Source organism: Podarcis pityusensis (genome assembly GCF_964106645.2).
Source record: "Podarcis pityusensis genome assembly, chromosome: 16".
NCBI lineage: Eukaryota > Metazoa > Chordata > Lepidosauria > Squamata > Lacertidae > Podarcis > Podarcis pityusensis.
In genome coordinates, this window is record NC_138041.1 from 30468663 (window position 1) to 30486928 (window position 18266).

The following is an 18266-nucleotide window of genomic DNA, read 5'->3' on the forward strand; positions in this document are numbered from 1 at the left end:
TCCACTGAATTCTACAGGAACAGAAGAGAGGAAGGAATAGGCAAAACTCTGTCCCAGGGTAATCTTCATAGTTGGAGCAGAACTGCGTAGAGCAGCCCCTCTGCAAAAATCCTTAAATAATCCCAGCTATAACACACTTTGGGGTTTGGAACAGGTCCTTTCTTTAGAACAAAGGTTGCCAACATGGTGCCCTCTAGTTGTTCTAAATCCCACCAGCATGGCCAGCGGTCAGGGAAGATGGGGGCTGCAGACCAGCAATGTCTGGAAGGAACCTTCTTTAGAGAATGAACGAGGCAAGGGGGATAAATCACAGCAACATTAATAATATTTAGCATTTAAGTTGTGCTTTAATGCAGCGTTGAAAGAACGGCACATCCATTCACTTGCTGCGATCTATACTGCAGCCCTGTAAAGCAGGTCAATATTTTTTTTTCTTTTACTTGACGACCCTGTAAAGTAGGTCAGAAAGAGTGGCTGGCCTAAGGCCATCTAGCGAGCTTGGAAGTGGCGAGATTCAAACAAGGGATTTCCTGGTTCGTATTATCATCATCATCATCATCAACAACATGGAGGGGTGAAGTCAGCTGCCATGATGCTATAGCATCCCCCTGTGTCCTGACAGATGCTTCTCAAACCACTGGAACAGAGCTTAGGTTCTTGTCTATTGAGACCTTGGAGGCAGGAAGACCCAAGTTGTGCTGGCCACTATGGCTGCAAAGCACGGTTTCATTGCTCAACAGTCAGAACACTGACGTTCACACTGCTTCCACGCAACATCATAGCTGACAAACCGTGGCAAATTCTAAAATGGAAGCCAAACTTGGGTCAAGGGTATGACTGTACCACAGACCAGCTGTGGTTAGAGCAGCTGAGAGAGAATATCTGTGAGAAATCAACGTGGAAGAAGAAAGCAAGCAAGCGTGGAAGAAAAAGTGAGCCTATCAGGTTGGGACTGCAGCAAGAAATGGAACTGTTGATCTGTGGTTGGACTGGCCAGTAACCAGATCGGGCAAGAGCACAATGAGCCATTGTCTAAAGCAGGCTTCCTCAAACGCGGCCCTCCAGATGTTTTGGGACTACAACTCCCATGATCCCTAGCTAGCAGGACCAGTGGCCAGGGATGATGGGAATTGTAGTCTCAGAACATCTGGAGGGCCGAGTTTGAGGAAGCCTGGTCTAAAGGGCTAGGAGTCAGAAGACTGTGCCTGTTTTCCAGGAGAAGGTATCCACTTGCTCCAGATTGCCTTGGATCAAGCTTGTTGATATAGGAGTGGTTTTGAGTTTCACTCAGGGTATGGTAAGCAGAGCTCCTGCAATTTTGGCTCGGGATACTAAGGGCTGCCTGTTCTGTCCATGGGACATGGGGATCCATTTTGATCTCAGCTGTTATGTGGCCACCTCTCCCCTCTCAGTTTTGTGGTAGTGGATTGATCAGCAAATCCTTGAAGGCACTGAAGAAGACCCTCAACATCAGGCTGCTAATAAAAGTGAAAATACACCGAGGACTGGAAGCGTTCCGGCTCCACATATAAGAACACCGATTCACCTCCTTTCCAGGAAAATTTTATCAGGGATTTCCGTTTCATAAGAGGACGGCTGGGAGTTTTGCGACCAGTTGCTTAGCTTCACGTACAGTGGTGCCCTGCAAGACGAATGCCTCGCAAGACGAAAAACTCGCTAGACGAAAGGGTTTTTCGGTTTTGCATTGCTTTGCTAGACGAATTTCCCTATGGGCTTGCTTCGCAAGACGAAAACGTCTTGCGCTTTTTTCTTAAAGCCGCTTGAAGAGGCGCAGCTGCGACGGACCGTGCTTCGCAAGACGAAAAACATCGCAAGACGAAAAGACTCGCGGAACGAATTATTTTCGTCTTGCGAGGCACCACTGTACGTTTCTTATGGGTTACAATGGACTCCACCAGCAGTGCATTGCAGCACTTTATCAAACAGTGATGAGTGAAATATATATTAAACAGAACACACTGAAAGCAATTTCCTATCTGCTTCTGCCTGCAAAGGAGCCAGGCGGGCAGAGAGAACACACAGTGATGCGACACCATGCACAAACAAGAAAAGTTAATCACGAGCACCAATTACCGTGAAAAGGACCTACCATGCATGCAAATTAGACCCAGGAGTCAACAGGCTGGGGTTTAGGGTCACGGGCATCCACCAGAGTCACCGAAGCCCTGTTACTCCTGTTAATAGTTTTCCTATTTGTGTCATTCTGCAGCAGACAGGTGAGGCGTTAAAAAGGCAAAACAGAGCAGATTAATCAAACAGACAAACAAACTTGCCAGTTCAAAAGGTTTGCAAGGTAGCATTAGTGCAGAAAAGAAAAGGAGAGAGACAGAGAAACAGGGAGAGAGACAGAATCAGTAAAAAGCATGCTTCATTCCAAACTCCAGTAACAACAGCCGTGAGCGCTAGGCAGACAGTGCTGGATGCATCAATGTAATTGCAGCTCACGACAAGTGGATCTCCCGGCAGCGGAGCCAATCAACTGCAAGCGCTGGAGATCAACACACACCTTGCCTTTGGAGGAGAGGAGGATATTGCATTGCAGGGGTAGGGAATCTGCACCCCGCCCCGTAAGAAACTGCTGGGCGACAACTCCCATCACTCCATGCTGGCTGGATCTGATGGGAGTTGGAGTACAACAACATCTGGAGGGCTACCCAGTGGAAGTGACTTGCCCAGGGCGGGATTAGGACAGAGTGTTAGCTTCCCAGCAGGGGAATTGTAGCAAAGTGGCAGGGAGGTTAACGCAGTGCAAGCACATCAGCAGAGCCAATCCTGCCAAGGTGCAAACACTGCACCAACCTACCCACTGCTTTGCCCCCTTCTCTTCCCCGTAAGCAGCAACAACTCTGCTGCCAGGAGTTAGGGTTGCTGCTCTGCCTCACGGAGCACTCTACCTCTGGGCCACAGGTCCTCCCCAATGATGTATTGCTTTGCATTCCAACAGTGGCTGCTACTGGCTTGCTCAGAGTGTGGCAAAGTAACACAGCCTGTCCACATTACCTAGAAGGGGGGGGGGGGATGAACCTTTCTATAGGAAGGCTGAGTCAGGGAACAGATAAGAAATAAGGAGAACTTGGGAAAGGCATTAGAAGAAAACTTCATTCTCCTTTCTTGATTCATGATTTGTGTTGATTCATGTTTGAGCCTGAGTTCCAAAAGTAAAAGCATGGACTTGAACTAAGAGAGAGAGAGCAGGGAAGCCAAAATATCCAGCTTGTGTATATTTTGCTTTCCTAATATGAACAGAACTTCACATCTTCGGCAAACACTTTTGAAGAAGACAAAGCAGATCTTGCTAACTAGTGAGCAGCAGAAGGACCTCAACCAGCACTCCTACGAACCAGCTGGGCTCCTTGACATCTTAGGGTCAAGAATGGCTTCCTTAGAGAAAATACAGAGACCTACCAGAAGTCTAATGCCTTATTAGCTTAAGACATCAAGCAACCAAGCACCTAAATGGCACAAGGCACATGCCCAGTAGCCCAAGATGAAGCACTGGCTTACATATTTCAACCTCCACAAAGGCAGAGACATTTCGGCACCTGCAACATTTGGATACTCAATTTGCAGGAATAAGATTGGGGAGCTTTCACACTTCTACTGCTTTCTAATGTTTTATGATTGTTCTCGTTGTTAGAAAATCAATTTCTTTTTGCATAAATAGATAAAACAAAGCAGTGACACTTGCTGCTGGTTTTTTATTTTTTGAAATTATTATTTTTTTAAATAGCAGTTGTGGAGGCTCTGAATTTGATTGGAGCAGATAGTGCTTAATCTTTCAGCTGCCGGCTGCTCCTCTCCTGAGCATCTTTTCTCCTTTCAGGGAGAAATATGCCTAGAACCAGTATCTTTCCCCTTGTAGTTGAGAAAGCACTTGCAGGGAAGAGAAAGGAGGAGATTTTGATTAGAAAGATAGCCCACAAAGGAAGGCTTAACCACCCCGTGGCTACTACTCTGATAAAATTCAGAACACCCACAGCTGCATTCAAAGTAAAAACAACAGGCCATTCCATCGATATCCTGCATCACGCCCAGTTTAGCTGAGAGGATGACTCTGTGTGTATTGATTTGTGGTACCCAATGGCTGCTGCTCAGCAGACAGCAGACAGGACTAGCCACACACGCTTAGCTGGAAGTTAAGTCCCATTAAACTCAATGGGTAGACATGCCTAGGACTGCATTGTTAGAATCATGTGCCTTCTTCTTGTTCTACAGCAGGGGTGGCCAACTCCCAAGAGACCGAGATCTACTCACAGAGTTAAAAACTGGCAGTGATCTAACCCCTTTTTTGGGGTTCAGGTCAAAGTTGTTGAGTTTTTTCAGGGAGGAGGTAAAATGTTGAGCTTTTTTTAGGGGAGCCACAGTTGTTCAGCTTCTTTGGGGGGAGCCAATGATCTACCGCAGATGTCCAGAGATCTACCGGTAGATCGCGATCTACCCGTTGGGCATGCCTGTTCTACAGTATACAGCCCATGGAGCAATGGGGCCTATCTCTCACCTTTCAACAGAATAAGCACTTGCGCATCTTGACCCAATGTGGCACTAACACACACATACCTGTAGGGGGGAGGAGAGTGCTGAGAATTCTGTTCCACCTTAAGGAACAGATGTGTGGAATTGTTGCATGTCACGTCTGTTTACATTCCAGCAGAGTATGCTGGGAACTTCCATTTGTGTATGTATAGCTTTTGCTTTTGCTGTTCTCTCTGAGACGACATGAGAGAGAGACGACATGTTTCTTTGTTCTGATTTATGATTAATAAATCTGTAGACTGACTTCACAAGCCTCACGCCTATTCTGTGTGCGCAGTACACTCTGCTAATAGCATGGCCTGGGTTTAGAAGCCCGGGTCACCGATGTACGTTGGAGCACGGGCCAATAGAAGGAGATGGCACAGCTGGGGCTTATCAGCTGGCCTCCCGGCCCTCTGCATGTCGACAGAGAGCAGGAACCTGTGCTACTGCTAATAGTGAGCTCTACCTCTTTGAGAAACTGTTGGAGCACTTTTCCTTCCCCTCGAGAAATTTAGTCAAGTGGTTACACCTTCCTGATTCCTCTACCCACAAGCAGGTTGGAGAATGAGAAGTCATTTGCGAGCTCCTCTGGTGTCCTGACTTCTCACTTGCAGCTTGGAACCTTGCCTCTCGGTTTGTCCTTTAGTTCTGACTCACTCTTCAGACCCGAGTGCTCGCTTTGCTTCCTGGCTCTTGGTTCTCAGGGGCTGGCTTGCCGCAAGTTTCTGCCTACAGCTCAGTCAAGACACCACCCTCGCTCGATGGCACGTGGTGAGAAAGCTCTGCGAAAAAATCCTCTCCTCTCCTGTCGTTTGTGCTCCTGACACAAAAGGCAGGTGCAACCTGTGTGCTGCTCACCTGGGTCAAAAGGGGATAGCTAGTACCGTATTTTTTGCTCTATAAGACTCACTTTTTCCCTCCTAAAATGTAAGGGGAAATGTGTGCGCGTCTTATGGAGCAAATGCAGGCTGCACAGCTATCACAGAAGCCAGAACAGCAAGAGGGATTGTGGCTTTCACTGCGCAACGATCCCTCTTGCTGTTCTGGCTTCTGAGAGTCAGAATATTTTTTTTCTTGTTTTCCTCCTCCAAAAACTAGGTGCGTCTTGTGGTCTGGTGCATCTTATAGAGCGAAAAATACGGTAAGTCCCCTTTCCTGGCCAAGCACAGGCTTAGGAGAAAATCACAGTCTGGCCAAATGGGTATCAACAACAATGATGTCGTTGAGGCAAGACCAGCTCTAAGGGTCACTGAGGTCTCATAATCCACGCACAGCTGTAATCTTGACCCACTAACAGTGCTGCCCGGTGGAACTTCATATGGAAAGCAGAGCAGCGGGTCAAGAGGGCAGTGGGTCTTGCGATCACACCACAGCTTTAAGGCTCTCAAGCACAGCTAAATAAAGCATGCGGCTTATTGGAGTTGCCACTGGGAGTGTGGCTGGGAAGACGAGGGATTACCCTAATGAGGCGGGCGGATGAAAATTAAGAAGTCCCTGACAAAATTGCTGAGCTGAAAAAATCCTTGCAACTTGAATGATACAAAGTTGTCCAGGACAGGATGCTAACTAAAAAACCACAAGGACAAAAAAAGAGAGAGGATGACGAGCGCAGCTTGACATATTGGGAGAGGACCGAGGGCCCAGATAAAAGGAGATTTCCTAAGGCAGAATCCATATTGATTTGTTGCTGGTCAGTGTTAGGGACACCTGCCTGACATGCAGAAGGTCCCAGGTACAGTCCCTGGCTTCTCTGGTAGCAAGTAGATGCTCTATCACTTCCCAGGGACACTGGAACCCTTAACACAGGGAGTAAGTGTTGTGGAATCCACAGCATGTGATGGTTCCATGTTCCATGTCCACCAGTAAGTTGGAAGGATGGGAAACCAGATTATATTTGAGCACAAGCCTGCGGAGTCAGCCTCGCCTAGTTTTGCACAGACACTCGCACGCATTTCCAGTTCTTCTCACCATGGAAACCACAAGGGAGCAGAGGTGCTGGTAGTGACTATTCTCAGGACAAAGTCTCCTGCACAGCTATAGACTTTAAGGTTGGGGTTGGTTTCCAAATGGAGGAACTGAAAGCGACAGAACAAAGAACAAAAGCAAACCATGTGTGCCTTATATGTAAGGAGCTGCTAAATCAGGGGCAGGGAATCTCACGCCCTGGAGCTCAATGCGGCCCTCCATGTATTTCTATCTGGACCTCAGGACTCTCACTGGGTGGAGCAACGAATGTAAATTTTACCTTCTTCAGCCCAATGACTGCATTCCGTTCTGGGCAAGCCTCTGAGGACCACATGTCAGTCAGTGGTGGGTGGAGTCAGAGGCAAAAGTGGGAGGAGCAACAAATGTAAATTTTCTCTTTATGCAATGGGCTAGTTTCTACCCACACTCCTCTCTGTCCTCCATCCAACCATGAAAGAGGCATTGCCAGAGTTCAAGAACGCCTTCCAGTCAGGAAAAAACATTTGGGTGGGGTTTGGGGGGGATCAGTGAGGGGTGTGGCCTGGGGGATGTGTTCTGAGGAGAGTTTTGAAGGCCAAACAGAGAGGTGTGGAGGACCACATTTGGCCCCTGGCACCTGAGGTCTCCCACCCTTGTCTTAGGGGTATCCTGAGCTCTCTATAGACGGTCATATGTGTTACTTCATGCAGCACTTCATTTGAGGGATTCTCCTGCTCATTTGGCTCATTAGTCCCCAAATTCCTGCCCTGATGGCACCACTGGCTCCAAAATCCTGGCAGGGCCCACCACTGAGGTCCACCCTTTGCTTTTATTCTCCAACTCAGTGGTCTGAGCAGAACCAGGTGGCTGAGTCCAGCTGCCATTTTAACTCCACACAATGCCTCTCGACGCAGCATCATGTGGAGGAAACGTCATGAAAAGAGTGGCCCTCTGCTACTCAGTCCTAGAAACTAATGATGCCAGGCAAAACCAAAAGAGGAAGGGGGCTCGCTAGAACACACTTTGCCCAGGACCCCGTCAAACATGGCTGCTGCTGTCACCCAGAGTCTTGGTCTTAGCTTTCCACAGAAATGCCTTGCCCCAAGAGCTCTTCCTCCTCCACTCAAACTTCCTGTGAAGGAAATGGCCTTGGGATGTGGAGCGAGGGGACGCACTTCCTTCTTCTTAGAACCACAAGGATGAAGGGTCATTCTAAGAGAGTAAAGGGAAGCACAGGTCCTTGGGAGACAGTGGCCCACAGGAATTCCCCTTGCCATCCCAACAGGCTGGGCAGGTGGTGTGGAGGGTGGGCCAACACTGAGGTCTAAACCTAAGGTTTTATTTTACGCCCAGTCTTTATTTGAAAATTTCCACAGCAGAAAATCCAGCTTCTAGGAAGCACAGTGTCTTGTACGAGGGTTGGGAACACCACAGAGGGGAACGACCGATTCTCTGATCTTCACTACCAACAAATACAGTAGCTTCTCTGATCTTCACTGCTAATGAATACAACAGGTTCCCTGATCTTCAGTGCTACTGAAGGCACCAGCGGTAGCAACATGGAGGCCAAAGGCAAGGAGGTGAGGCCTAGTATCTTCTCCTCTGTAGATGAGCAGATGGTCTTATCAGAGCCATGATGGCTGGGGATATTCAAAAGGGAGCTCTGCACCTCTATATAGAGCAATTCAAATTAATTTTGCCTTACACTGGCCCACAAAACTCCATTAAAAGGTGGGGGGGGCATTGCAAATGCCTGATGTGCAACTTGGAAGAACACAACTTACTTTTAGTGGTTCTTTCTCTGACGCGTCCCCCATGTTGTCATTGGCTTTGTATTTTCGCTCTTTCTCCCGGTGATCGATGGTCGAATAGCCATCTGCAGAGGAATGACAGGAGGCCGTAAAGGAATCTGCGGCATCAATGGCAGCATGGCATTAAATGGGTGCCCGTTCCACTGTTTCAAAAACAGCACCACAGCGGATACAAACCTTCACCCCATCCCAAAACTAGCACAACATGGTCACACACACATACAAAGACGTCGTTCCACTGCTAGCATCTGTAGGTATTTTTCTTTTCTTTATTAAAAAATGTTTCTCTAGATACATTAGAACAAGTTGCCCCAAACAATGCAGCAAAATTATAGAATAAAAACATAAAACCCATAATGAATCAACAAGGTACTTTGCCTTAGCTGAAAAGAAAATCTTCTCCCTGGATTGCAGAAATGTACTGTCCAATGAAACTAAAGTATTATACAGTGGTGCCTCGCAAGACGAAAAGAATCCATTCCGCGAGTCTCTTCGTCTTGCGGGTTTTTTCGTCTTGCGAAGCAAGCCCATTAGAGGTTTAGAGGCTTAGCGCTACAGTATTAGAGGCTTAGCCGGCTTAAAGATCAGCTGATAAGCGGCTTAACGATCAGCTGATAAGCGGCTTAAAGATCAGCTGATAAGCGGCTTAACGATCAGCTGATAAGCGGCTTAGCATCAGCTGTTGAGCGGCTTAAAGATCAGCTGATAAGCGGCTTAGCCATCAGCTGATAAGCGGTTTAGCGGCTTGGGAAAAAGGGGGGGGAGGAAAAAAACCCCGCAGGAACGCGCAAGACATTTTCGTCTTGCGAAGCAAGCACATAGGAAATTCGTTTTGCGAAGCACCTCCAAAACGGAAAACCCTTTCGTCTAGCGGGTTTTCCGTCTTGCGAGGCATTCGTCTTGCGGGGCACCACTGTAATGTCTGTATATTAAGAGTAGACTTCAAGGACCTGTCTTTTGTTATCTGGATTATTCGCAAACGAACTAGAATTCCATCATTACCCCACAAATGTGCTTCTGTCTGGTTCCTCCTGCTATTCTTAATTTATGTGCAAGTTTATCATTTAAAAGTGCTGCCACACCCTTTGGAGCTGTTTCCTAGTTCTGCTGGATGAGTGTTCAGACCCCTGGGCTCTCACTTGTGGGGTGCCTCAGGGATCCGTCCTCTCCCCCATGCTTTTTAATATCTATATGAAGCCACTGGGAGAGATCATCAGGGGGTTTGGGCTGGGTGTTCATCAGTATGCAGATAACACCCAGCTCTACCTCTCTTTTAAATCAGAACCAGTGAAGGCAGTGAAGGTCCTGTGTGACTGCCTGGAGGCGGTTGGAGGATGGATGGCGGCTAACAGATTGAGGTTGAATCCTGATAAGGCAGAAGTACTGTTTTTGGGGGACAGGGGGCAGGCGGGTGTGGGGGATTCCCTGGTCCTGAATGGGGTAACTGTGCCCCCTGAAGGACCAGGTGTGCAGCCTGGGAGTCATAAGCAGCTATCCTATCTTTAAAAGACACCTGAAGGCAGCCCTGTTTAGGGAAGTTTTAAATATTTAATGCTGTATTGTTTTTAACATTCGATTGGGAGCCGCCCAGAGTGGCTGGGGAAACTCAGCCAGATGGGCGGGGTATAAATAATAAATTATTATTATTATTTGATCCCATGATGTCAGGTGAGCACCTGCAAGGTCTTTTCAAAGGGTAGCAATTGTCATCCTTATGCTCTTATGTTATCTAAGCACTTGGGCAGAATGGAGGATTCCCTGTCGCCCCACAGACCTGCCAGGCTATTCAGAGGTCCACTGGCAGCTCTGCTTCAGGCACCCCTAACTTTCAGAGGTGAAGGCCTCCTAGGAAATGGGTCTCTAGCCCCTCTCTGAAGGACCACCTCCACAAATACCTGTCACAACCCCTCACACTACCCTAAGGAAGATGTAGATGAGGAGGGAGTTGCTCCTCTGCTCAGGGAGGAGAGGATAAAATGGGAAGTGGAAAACCACATATGCCACCTCAAGCTTGATAGAGGCAGGGGCTGCCACCAACTTGGATGGCTTTAGAAGAAGATTAGACAATTTCACGGAGGACAAGGCTGTCAAAGTAAGCTATGTACCCCCTCCGCTGTCAGAGGCATAGTGTTTCTGGATACCAGTTGCCGAGAATTGCAGATGGGCAGAGATGCCCTCATGCCCAGCTTGTGTGGGATGTGAAACACAAGAGCAGTCAAGTACAACATTCCTAGAGTGAACATGTTTACACATGGGGAGGAATGTTTGTCCAGCCAGCAGGTAAACTTCCTGTTTCCTTCTGGGCTGGGACAGACTTCCTCTGCATGTGACTAGAGGTGGGTGTGGCCTCACCTGTGCAGGTAACGACAAAAGCAGAGGGCAGGGCAGCCATCTCTCTCTTTTGACTACATGCATCGAAGAAGCAACATCTGCTTAGCCAAAGATGCCCCCTTGGCTTCCAGCCAAGAGAGGACAAAGGGACTGTCTTCTAGGTATATGTTACTTTTCTAAGCTAAGTCTGCCTTCTGGGATCCTATTGTGAACAGAATGATGTGTGAGTAAACTTTTTTATACTTTTATAGAAGACTGTGTCGTGTCTTATCTTTTATGAGGGAATAAGGGGAAAATACCAGAACAGTTATTATAAAGGCTTTAGCGAGCCTCAGCAAACGCATCCGCTCCAAGTTTAAACAGGGGAATGTTACTCTGCTAAATTGTGAACTTGTTAACACAAGTTGGAAAGGCAATTATCAGACAATATATCCTCTCCTGCATCCCTGAACATTCTCACAACTTGCAGGCTTTTCTACAGGTATTTGGTTGGCCACTGTGAGAATGGGATGCTGAACAGGACGGGCCATTAGCTTGGTCCATCAGCCTCATCTAATAGGTCTATGATGGCGTTCTTAATCCTACCATCTGCCGTTGCCTGCATTTGAGATCCAGTTTCCCGCTACACCCCCGTAAGTCTTTCTTAAATTCACAATGCATGCCGATCGATGGAAAACCCTTTTTACTCTGGGCACATAACTAATGTGTTCCAACAAAGTAGCTTCTGATCCTCAGCTTTACACTGCCAGGCTGGTTAATACATGGTCACCCTGCAATGCGCTCTCATTTGAAGTGAATCTCTTCCCACTGAGAGGATGTATATCGGAGCTTTCCCTTAAGCAAGAAACATATTCACAGCTTATTCACGCTGGCTGGAAGGTTTGAAGTGAGGTATATGAAAAGCATCACAACAGAATCTTTTTCCTTCCTGTTGTTACAGTTTTAGGTTTCAAGAGGAGCTGTACTTGGTTTTTAAAAACGCATGCAACCTTCCTTCTCATAGATGAGAAAGCTGAATCTAACATTTATTTATTTATTTTTAAATGCTTTTTATTCCAGATGCAAATCCGAAACTCTTAGATGTTGGATTTTATCAGCGCAGACTTAAAACATAGGAACCAGCTATAAATGGAGCCATACCCTTTAGCGTAGCGTTATCTGCAGTAAACATCAGTGGCCATCATTTGGAATGAACATCGTTTGGAATGAACTAATTCAGGGAACTAAACCAAGTTCCCTGAATTAGTTCAAAAATCTGCAAACTACTCAGTGATGATGTTCAACCATATGCTGATTTCAACCTGCTGTAAAAGTATTTTTCTTTATGCTCTTTTTTCTCTGACTTATTTTGTTTATTAATATATTTTTTTATAAAAAAACCCTCTGAATTACACGTGAAAGCAGCCCCCACAACTGCCCCTTAATTCATCTGTTTCGTCCTTCTTTTTTTTTGCAGGATTCCTGTACAACCCTGTTTCCTTCTCAATGCCCCCACCCCAGCAATTACCAAAATGCCTCTAGAATGATGCTGTATCATTGAGATCTTTCAAACTTGTGATTCTCCGCAAGCTGGAGCAAGAGACCATAAGAGCAGATTACCAGAAAATGCAACTAAATCATCATGCTTTACTGACAAGTTGATTCAGGTAGGTAGCTGTGTTGGTCTGACGCGGTCAAAATTAAAAATTAAAAAATAGTCTGAAGAAATGTGCATGCACACAAAAGCTTATACCTAAACTTAGGTAAAGGTAAAGGGACCCCTGACCATTAGGTCCAGTCATGACCGACTCTGGGGTTGCGGCGCTCATCTTGCTTTATTGGCCGAGGGAGCCGGCGTACAGCTTCCGGGTCATGTGGCCAGCATGACTAAGCCACTTCTGGCGAACCAGAGCCATTTACCTTCCCGCCGGAGCAGTACCTATTTATCTACTTGCACTTTGACGTGCTTTCGAACTGCTAGGTTGGCAGGAGCTGGGACCGAACAACGGGAGCTCACCCTGTCGCGGGGATTCGAACCGCTGACCTTCTGATCGGCAAGTCCTAGGCTCTGTGGTTTAACCCACAGCGCTACCTGCGTCCCCTATACCTAAACTTGGTCTCTAAGGTGCTACTGGACTATTTTTTAATTTTTAATTTTGACAAGTAGATGTTTCTTTTTCCTGTGGAGGGCCATTTTCACTTGCCAATTATGGGTGCGGCTAAGCCAGTGGCGAGTGGAGCCAGACCCCAAAGTGGAGGTATCCAAAATCTTCTCCCTTCTCCTTCTGCCACTCTAATGCCTCTTTCTCTTTCTGACACCCCCGTTCCCATTTCTCATACACACTTTATCTGATAGCCCTTCGTCTCACTCTTCATCCCAAGCCCAGTGGGCAGCTAAGGAAAGGACAGTTTGCTTCCAGGCCATTTCTGAAGTTAGGCCAAGGATAGGTGTTATGTACTGAAGTTCTCACCCTGGGCCAGCAGGGGGATGCTGTAGATAGTTATGCAAATAAGGGATCGAAAGTGACGTTCAGTGATTGGATAGTTTTAGAAAATTGTTACAGTTGCGTTGTACTGGAGCTCTATATAAGCAGGCTGGCTGAACCCTTCAGTTCAGTTCTGTTCTGGCCTGTGAATAAACAAGAGCTGTTTGAAGAATCGCTGTGTCGTCTGATATGTTCACCCACAACTTAAAAGTAGGGATGGAGGAGAAATTGTATTCAGTTCAAATTCAGTTGCACTGAAAGGCAAATCTACCTAATTTGCACTTCCTGAAACAATATGCAAACTGAAACGCAGCCCTCCTTTGAAATGCGTGCTTCTCCAAATTTTGCCATGCAGTTTGCCAACCAAGTAATTCATACACTAGGTAAAGTGTGTACAAAATTGCATACATTAGTGAAAACAACATACACCCATAAAAAACCGCAGTATCTTATGGAAAATTGCTTGCAAAAAATATGTATATTAGACAAAAATGCACGCAGTCATTTGCATATCAGGAGAACTTCGCACTGAAGTGCTGACTCTCTGTAAAGAAAACAAAAGCACAAACTGATGTTGGAAATGGGGAACTGAACCTAAAATTAGTAAACTGAGAAACTGAGAGAAACCATGATTGTCAGGTTCACCCATCCCTATCTTGAGGGCCACATAAAATTAGAGTAGCTGCCCACACCCACATATCTATATTTCTACCTGCCTCTTTACATTTTTACAAACACACACGCTTAAAAATGCTATTGATATTTTGGAAAGAAAAAAAATCAGCTCTAAAATGTCAAGTTCAGACACTTGAAGAAGAAGAAGTAATAGTGGGAAGTAAGGGAAGTAATAGTGCCACTGTATTCTGCTCTGGTCAGACCTCACCTGGAGTACTGTGTCCAGTTCTGGGCACCACAGTTCAAGAAGGACACTGACAAACTGGAACGTGTCCAGAGGAGGGCAACCAAAATGGTCAAAGGCCTGGAAACGATGCCTTATGAGGAACGGCTAAGGGAGCTGGGCATGTTTAGCCTGGAGAAGAGGAGGTTAAGGGGTGATATGATAGCCATGTTCAAATATATAAAAGGATGTCACATAGAGGAGGGAGAAAGGTTGTTTTCTGCTGCTCCAGAGAAGCGGACACAGAGCAATGGATCCAAACTACAAGAAAGAAGATTCCACCTAAACATTAGGAAGAACTTCCTGACAGTAAGAGCTGTTTGACAGTGGAATTTGCTGCCAAGGAGTGTGGTGGAGTCTCCTTCTTTGGAGGTCTTTAAGCAGAGGCTTGACAACCATATGTCAGGAGTGCTCTGATGGTGTTTCCTGCTTGGCAGAGGGTTGGACTCGATGGCCCTTGTGGTCTCTTCCAACTCTATGATTCTATGATTCTATGATTTCTATGATTCTAAGAAGAAGAAGAGGAGTTTGGATTTGATATCCCGCCTTTCACTCCCTTTAAGGAATCTCAAAGCGGCTAACATTCTCCTTTCCCTTCCTCCCCCACAACAAACACTCTGTGAGGTGAGTGGGGCTGAGAGACTTCAGAGAAGTGTGACCGGCCCAAGGTCACCCAGCAGCTGCACGTGGAGGAGCGGGGACGCGAACCCGGTTCCCCAGATTACGAGACTACTGCTCTTAACCACTACACCACACTGGCTCTTATTCTTGAGAAGCCGAACTCCCTTGTGAGGGAAAAGCTTCACTATGGGGAAAAGGCAGAAGAGGTTGATCTGTAACTGCGTTTACCTGGCCCAAGTTCATCCATAGGAATCATATCCCGACTTCCAGTCTTCTCATTATCTACAGGAGAGAAGAATAGAAACTAGTTGGACTTTTGGAGAGGCGGATCAGGCCTCACAATCCACGGAGAGGGAAGGAGGCAAGAATTTTCTGAGTGTGCTAAAAGCAGATGTTACAGGCTGGTGACTTCCAGCCCACTTAAAGTAAATAATAATAATAATAATAACAACAACAACAATAATAATAATAATAATTTATTATTTATACCCCATCCATGTGGTTTCCCCAGCCACTCTGGGCAGCTCCCAACAGAATAATAAGAATAAAAAAGCAATAAAACATCAAACATTAAAAACTCCCCTGAACAGGGCTGCCTTCAGAAGTCTTCTAAAAGTCAGATAGTGGTTCATTTCCTTGACATCTGGTGGGAGGGCGTTCCACAGGGCAGGTGCCACTACCGAGAAGGCCCTCTGCCTGGTTCCCTGTAACCTCACTTCTTGCAGTGAGGGAACTGCCAGAAGGCCCTTGGAGCTGGACTTCAGTGTCCGGGCTGAGCGATGGGAGTGGAGACGCTCCTTCAGGTATACTGGGCCAAGGCCATTTAGGGCTTTAAAGGTCAGCACCAACACTTTGAATTGTGCTCAAAAGCATCCTGGGAGCCAACGGAGGTCTTTCAGGACTGGTATTATATGGTGCTGACAGCCACTCCTGGTCACCAGTCTAGCTGCCACATTCTGGATTAGTTGTAGTTTCCAGGTCACCTTCAAAGGTAGCCCCACATGGAGCACATTGCAGTAGTCCAAGCGGGAGATAACCAGAGCATGCACCACTCTGGTGAGGTAGCAGCATGATACCACTCTAAAAAGCCATGCCTTCTCCCAAAGAATCCTGGGAGCTGTAGTTTGTTAGGGGATGCCTATTCCCCTCTCAGAGCGGTTTAACCATCAATCCCTCTTCCCAGGGAACTCTGGGAATTGTAGCTGTGCGAGGAGAACAAGGGCTTCTTAGCAATTCTCAGCACTAAGGTAAAGGTAAAGGGACCCCTGATCATTAGGTCCAGTCGCGGATGACTCTGGGGTTGCGGCGCTCATCTCGCTTTACTGGCCGAGGGAGCCGGCGTACAGCTTCCGGGTCATGTGGCCAGCATGACTAAGCCGCTTCTGGTGAAGCAGAGCAGCGCACGGAAACGCCGGAGTGGTACCTATTTATCTACTTGCACTTTAACGTGCTTTCGAACTGCTAGGTGGCAGGAGCACGGACTGAGCAATGGGAGCTCACCCCGTCGTGGGGATTCGAACCACACTATTTACATTTAAAGCAGTATTATACTCTTTAAACTGTCATGGATTCCACAAATAACTCCATATAGTTTGTTAGAGGTCCTGAGAGTAGTTAGGAGCTCCCCCACCCCGCCCCAGTCTCCTCACAGAGTTACAATTCCCAGAGTTCCCTGGGGTGAGGGACTGACCATTAAACCATTCTGAAAATTGTAGCTCCATGAGGCAAATAATAATAATAATAATAATAATAATAATAATAATAATGAATTTATATACTGCCCTAAACCGAAAGGTCTCAGGGCAGTTCACAGAACAAAATCAAAATTTAAAGCCACAAAATATAGAATCAAAATAAAAACAGCAACACAATAACGCCCCCCCCCAAAAACCCTACATTTTAAAACGGCATACATAGGATGTCAATCAAATCAACCAAAGGCCTGGTTAAAAAGGAATGTTTTTGCCTGGCACCTAAAGGTATATTATGAAGGCATCAGGCAAACTTCCCAGGATTCTTTGTGGTGAGTCGTGACTGCTTAAAGTGGCATGTTATTGCTTTAAGTGAGGCCAGTCTCTCAGCCTAACCTACTCCGCAGGGTCGTTGTGCCACCTTTAGCTTCTAGGGAGGAAAGGTGGAATATATATTTATTGAATAAATGTGTTAGAATGAATGTTTGGCATCGCGTCCAGCCTGACCCCCAGTATCTTCTCATTTTCACACGGCTGCTTAGAAGAGCTCAAGACGGGCCCCTCTGGGACGAGCACAGACCTTGACTTTTATCCACGAGAGGCAGGGTGCTGTCGTCATAGCCAGACTTGCATGAGGTGCCTTTGGATCCCTTAGGAGTCGCAGACGCAGACTGGAAAGAAAGGAAAACGCCAGAGTCAGCAGCTTCGCAGGGAACAGAGCGGAAAGCAAAAGCCGCTTCAGAAAGTTATCATGAAACGCTCATTCCAACAAAACCAATCTGCGTCCTACTTCCTATTTTTAGTACGGCGGTAGTCAGCAATAAGTCGGCATGCTGAGAGCTCATTTTTCCAGCTTGTGTGCTTTATGGTCTTACTGGGGTGGTGGGGACGGAAGTGTGACAACGCTGCTCTATTACTTTCCTGGCAGGCGAAGTCAGCTCCCCTCCTTAGGAGGGGCTGCTTTGTGGGTGGGAATCCGGGTCCTCACAGCGACCCTGGAGGGGGCGGAGGAACGCCGCCCATGTCTTCATGATCCCCGGCCGTGTCACGCCCCGGGCCAGCCAATTGGGTTTGCCCGGGGGTGTGGCTACGCCTGTTTAAATCGTGGCACGGCCAGGGAAGCATCCTCCTTGTTTGCCTCCATTTCGCGGGATCTCCCAGCCCACCCACCCGCTTTCTTGCGTGGTTTGATTATGGCCTTGCGATGACTTTTGTCGGTCACCTGGTTAAGTCTTATTGTAAAGGTAAAGGTAAAGGTAAAGGGACCCCTGACCATTAGGTCCAGTCGTGACCGACTCTGGGGTTGCGGCACTCATCTCGCTTTATTGGCCGAGGGAGCCGGCGTACAGCTTCCGGGTCATGTGGCCAGCATGACTAAGCCACTTCTGGCGAACCAGAGCAGTGCACGGAAATACCGTTTACCTTCTCGCTGGAGTGGTACCTATTTATCTACTTGCACTTTGATGTGCTTTCAAACTGCTAGGTTGGCAGGAGCTGGGACTGAGCAACGGGAGGTCACCCCGTTGCGGGGATTCGAACCGCCGGCCTTCTGATCGGCAAGTCCTAGGCTCTGTGGTTTAACCCACAGCGCCACCTGCATCCCAAGTCTTATTGTCAATTATTGTAAATTTAACTTTGCCGCAACTGGATTTCTTATGGACAGTGCCAATCCTGAATGTATTGGATTTGCGACCACTATGCTCATTTGTACTTCAGTAGCAGTAAAGCTCTGCTGGATGAAATATTAATTGCCTCTAGTCTGTTTTGGGGGGAATCCTGAAACGTGTTTAAGTATTTACTCTGCTAACTATATATTGGAGTTCTGCTCTGGATCAATATTGAGTGGAATTCCGTGACATTTAAGTTGCAGTGGTGTGGTGCTTTATTTGGCTACCACATTGCTTTCACAAATGTTATTTATTAGAGCTGTGTTCCTGCTTGCTCCACTCGCAACCTCTTACTACCCCCA

The 18266-nt window shown here is 47.0% G+C and overlaps 1 protein-coding gene and 1 long non-coding RNA gene across 14 annotated transcripts in view; one reads left to right on the top strand and one right to left on the bottom strand.

Annotated features, from left to right (window-relative positions):
- The window catches only part of ARVCF (ARVCF delta catenin family member), a 603654-nt gene that overhangs the window by 11860 nt on the left and 573528 nt on the right, over positions 1-18266 (bottom strand). For 12 of the 13 annotated variants that reach the window (XM_080985094.1, XM_080985093.1, XM_080985095.1 and 9 more), the window contains 4 exons: positions 16878-16968; positions 14835-14888; positions 8265-8356; positions 2111-2224 (listed from right to left, as the gene is read on the bottom strand). In XM_080985094.1, coding sequence (XP_080841220.1) covers positions 2123-2224; positions 8265-8356; positions 14835-14888; positions 16878-16968 — 339 coding nt within the window. In that variant the 3' untranslated portion in view covers positions 2111-2122. The remainder of the gene's footprint in view (positions 1-2110; positions 2225-8264; positions 8357-14834; positions 14889-16877; positions 16969-18266) is intronic. The other variant, XM_080985089.1, reaches the window with a different exon arrangement.
- Positions 5325-16980, top strand: LOC308465440. Its single transcript, XR_013980441.1, has 3 exons — positions 5325-8060; positions 12079-12268; positions 16840-16980. It is a non-coding gene; the product is annotated as an uncharacterized lncRNA (long non-coding RNA).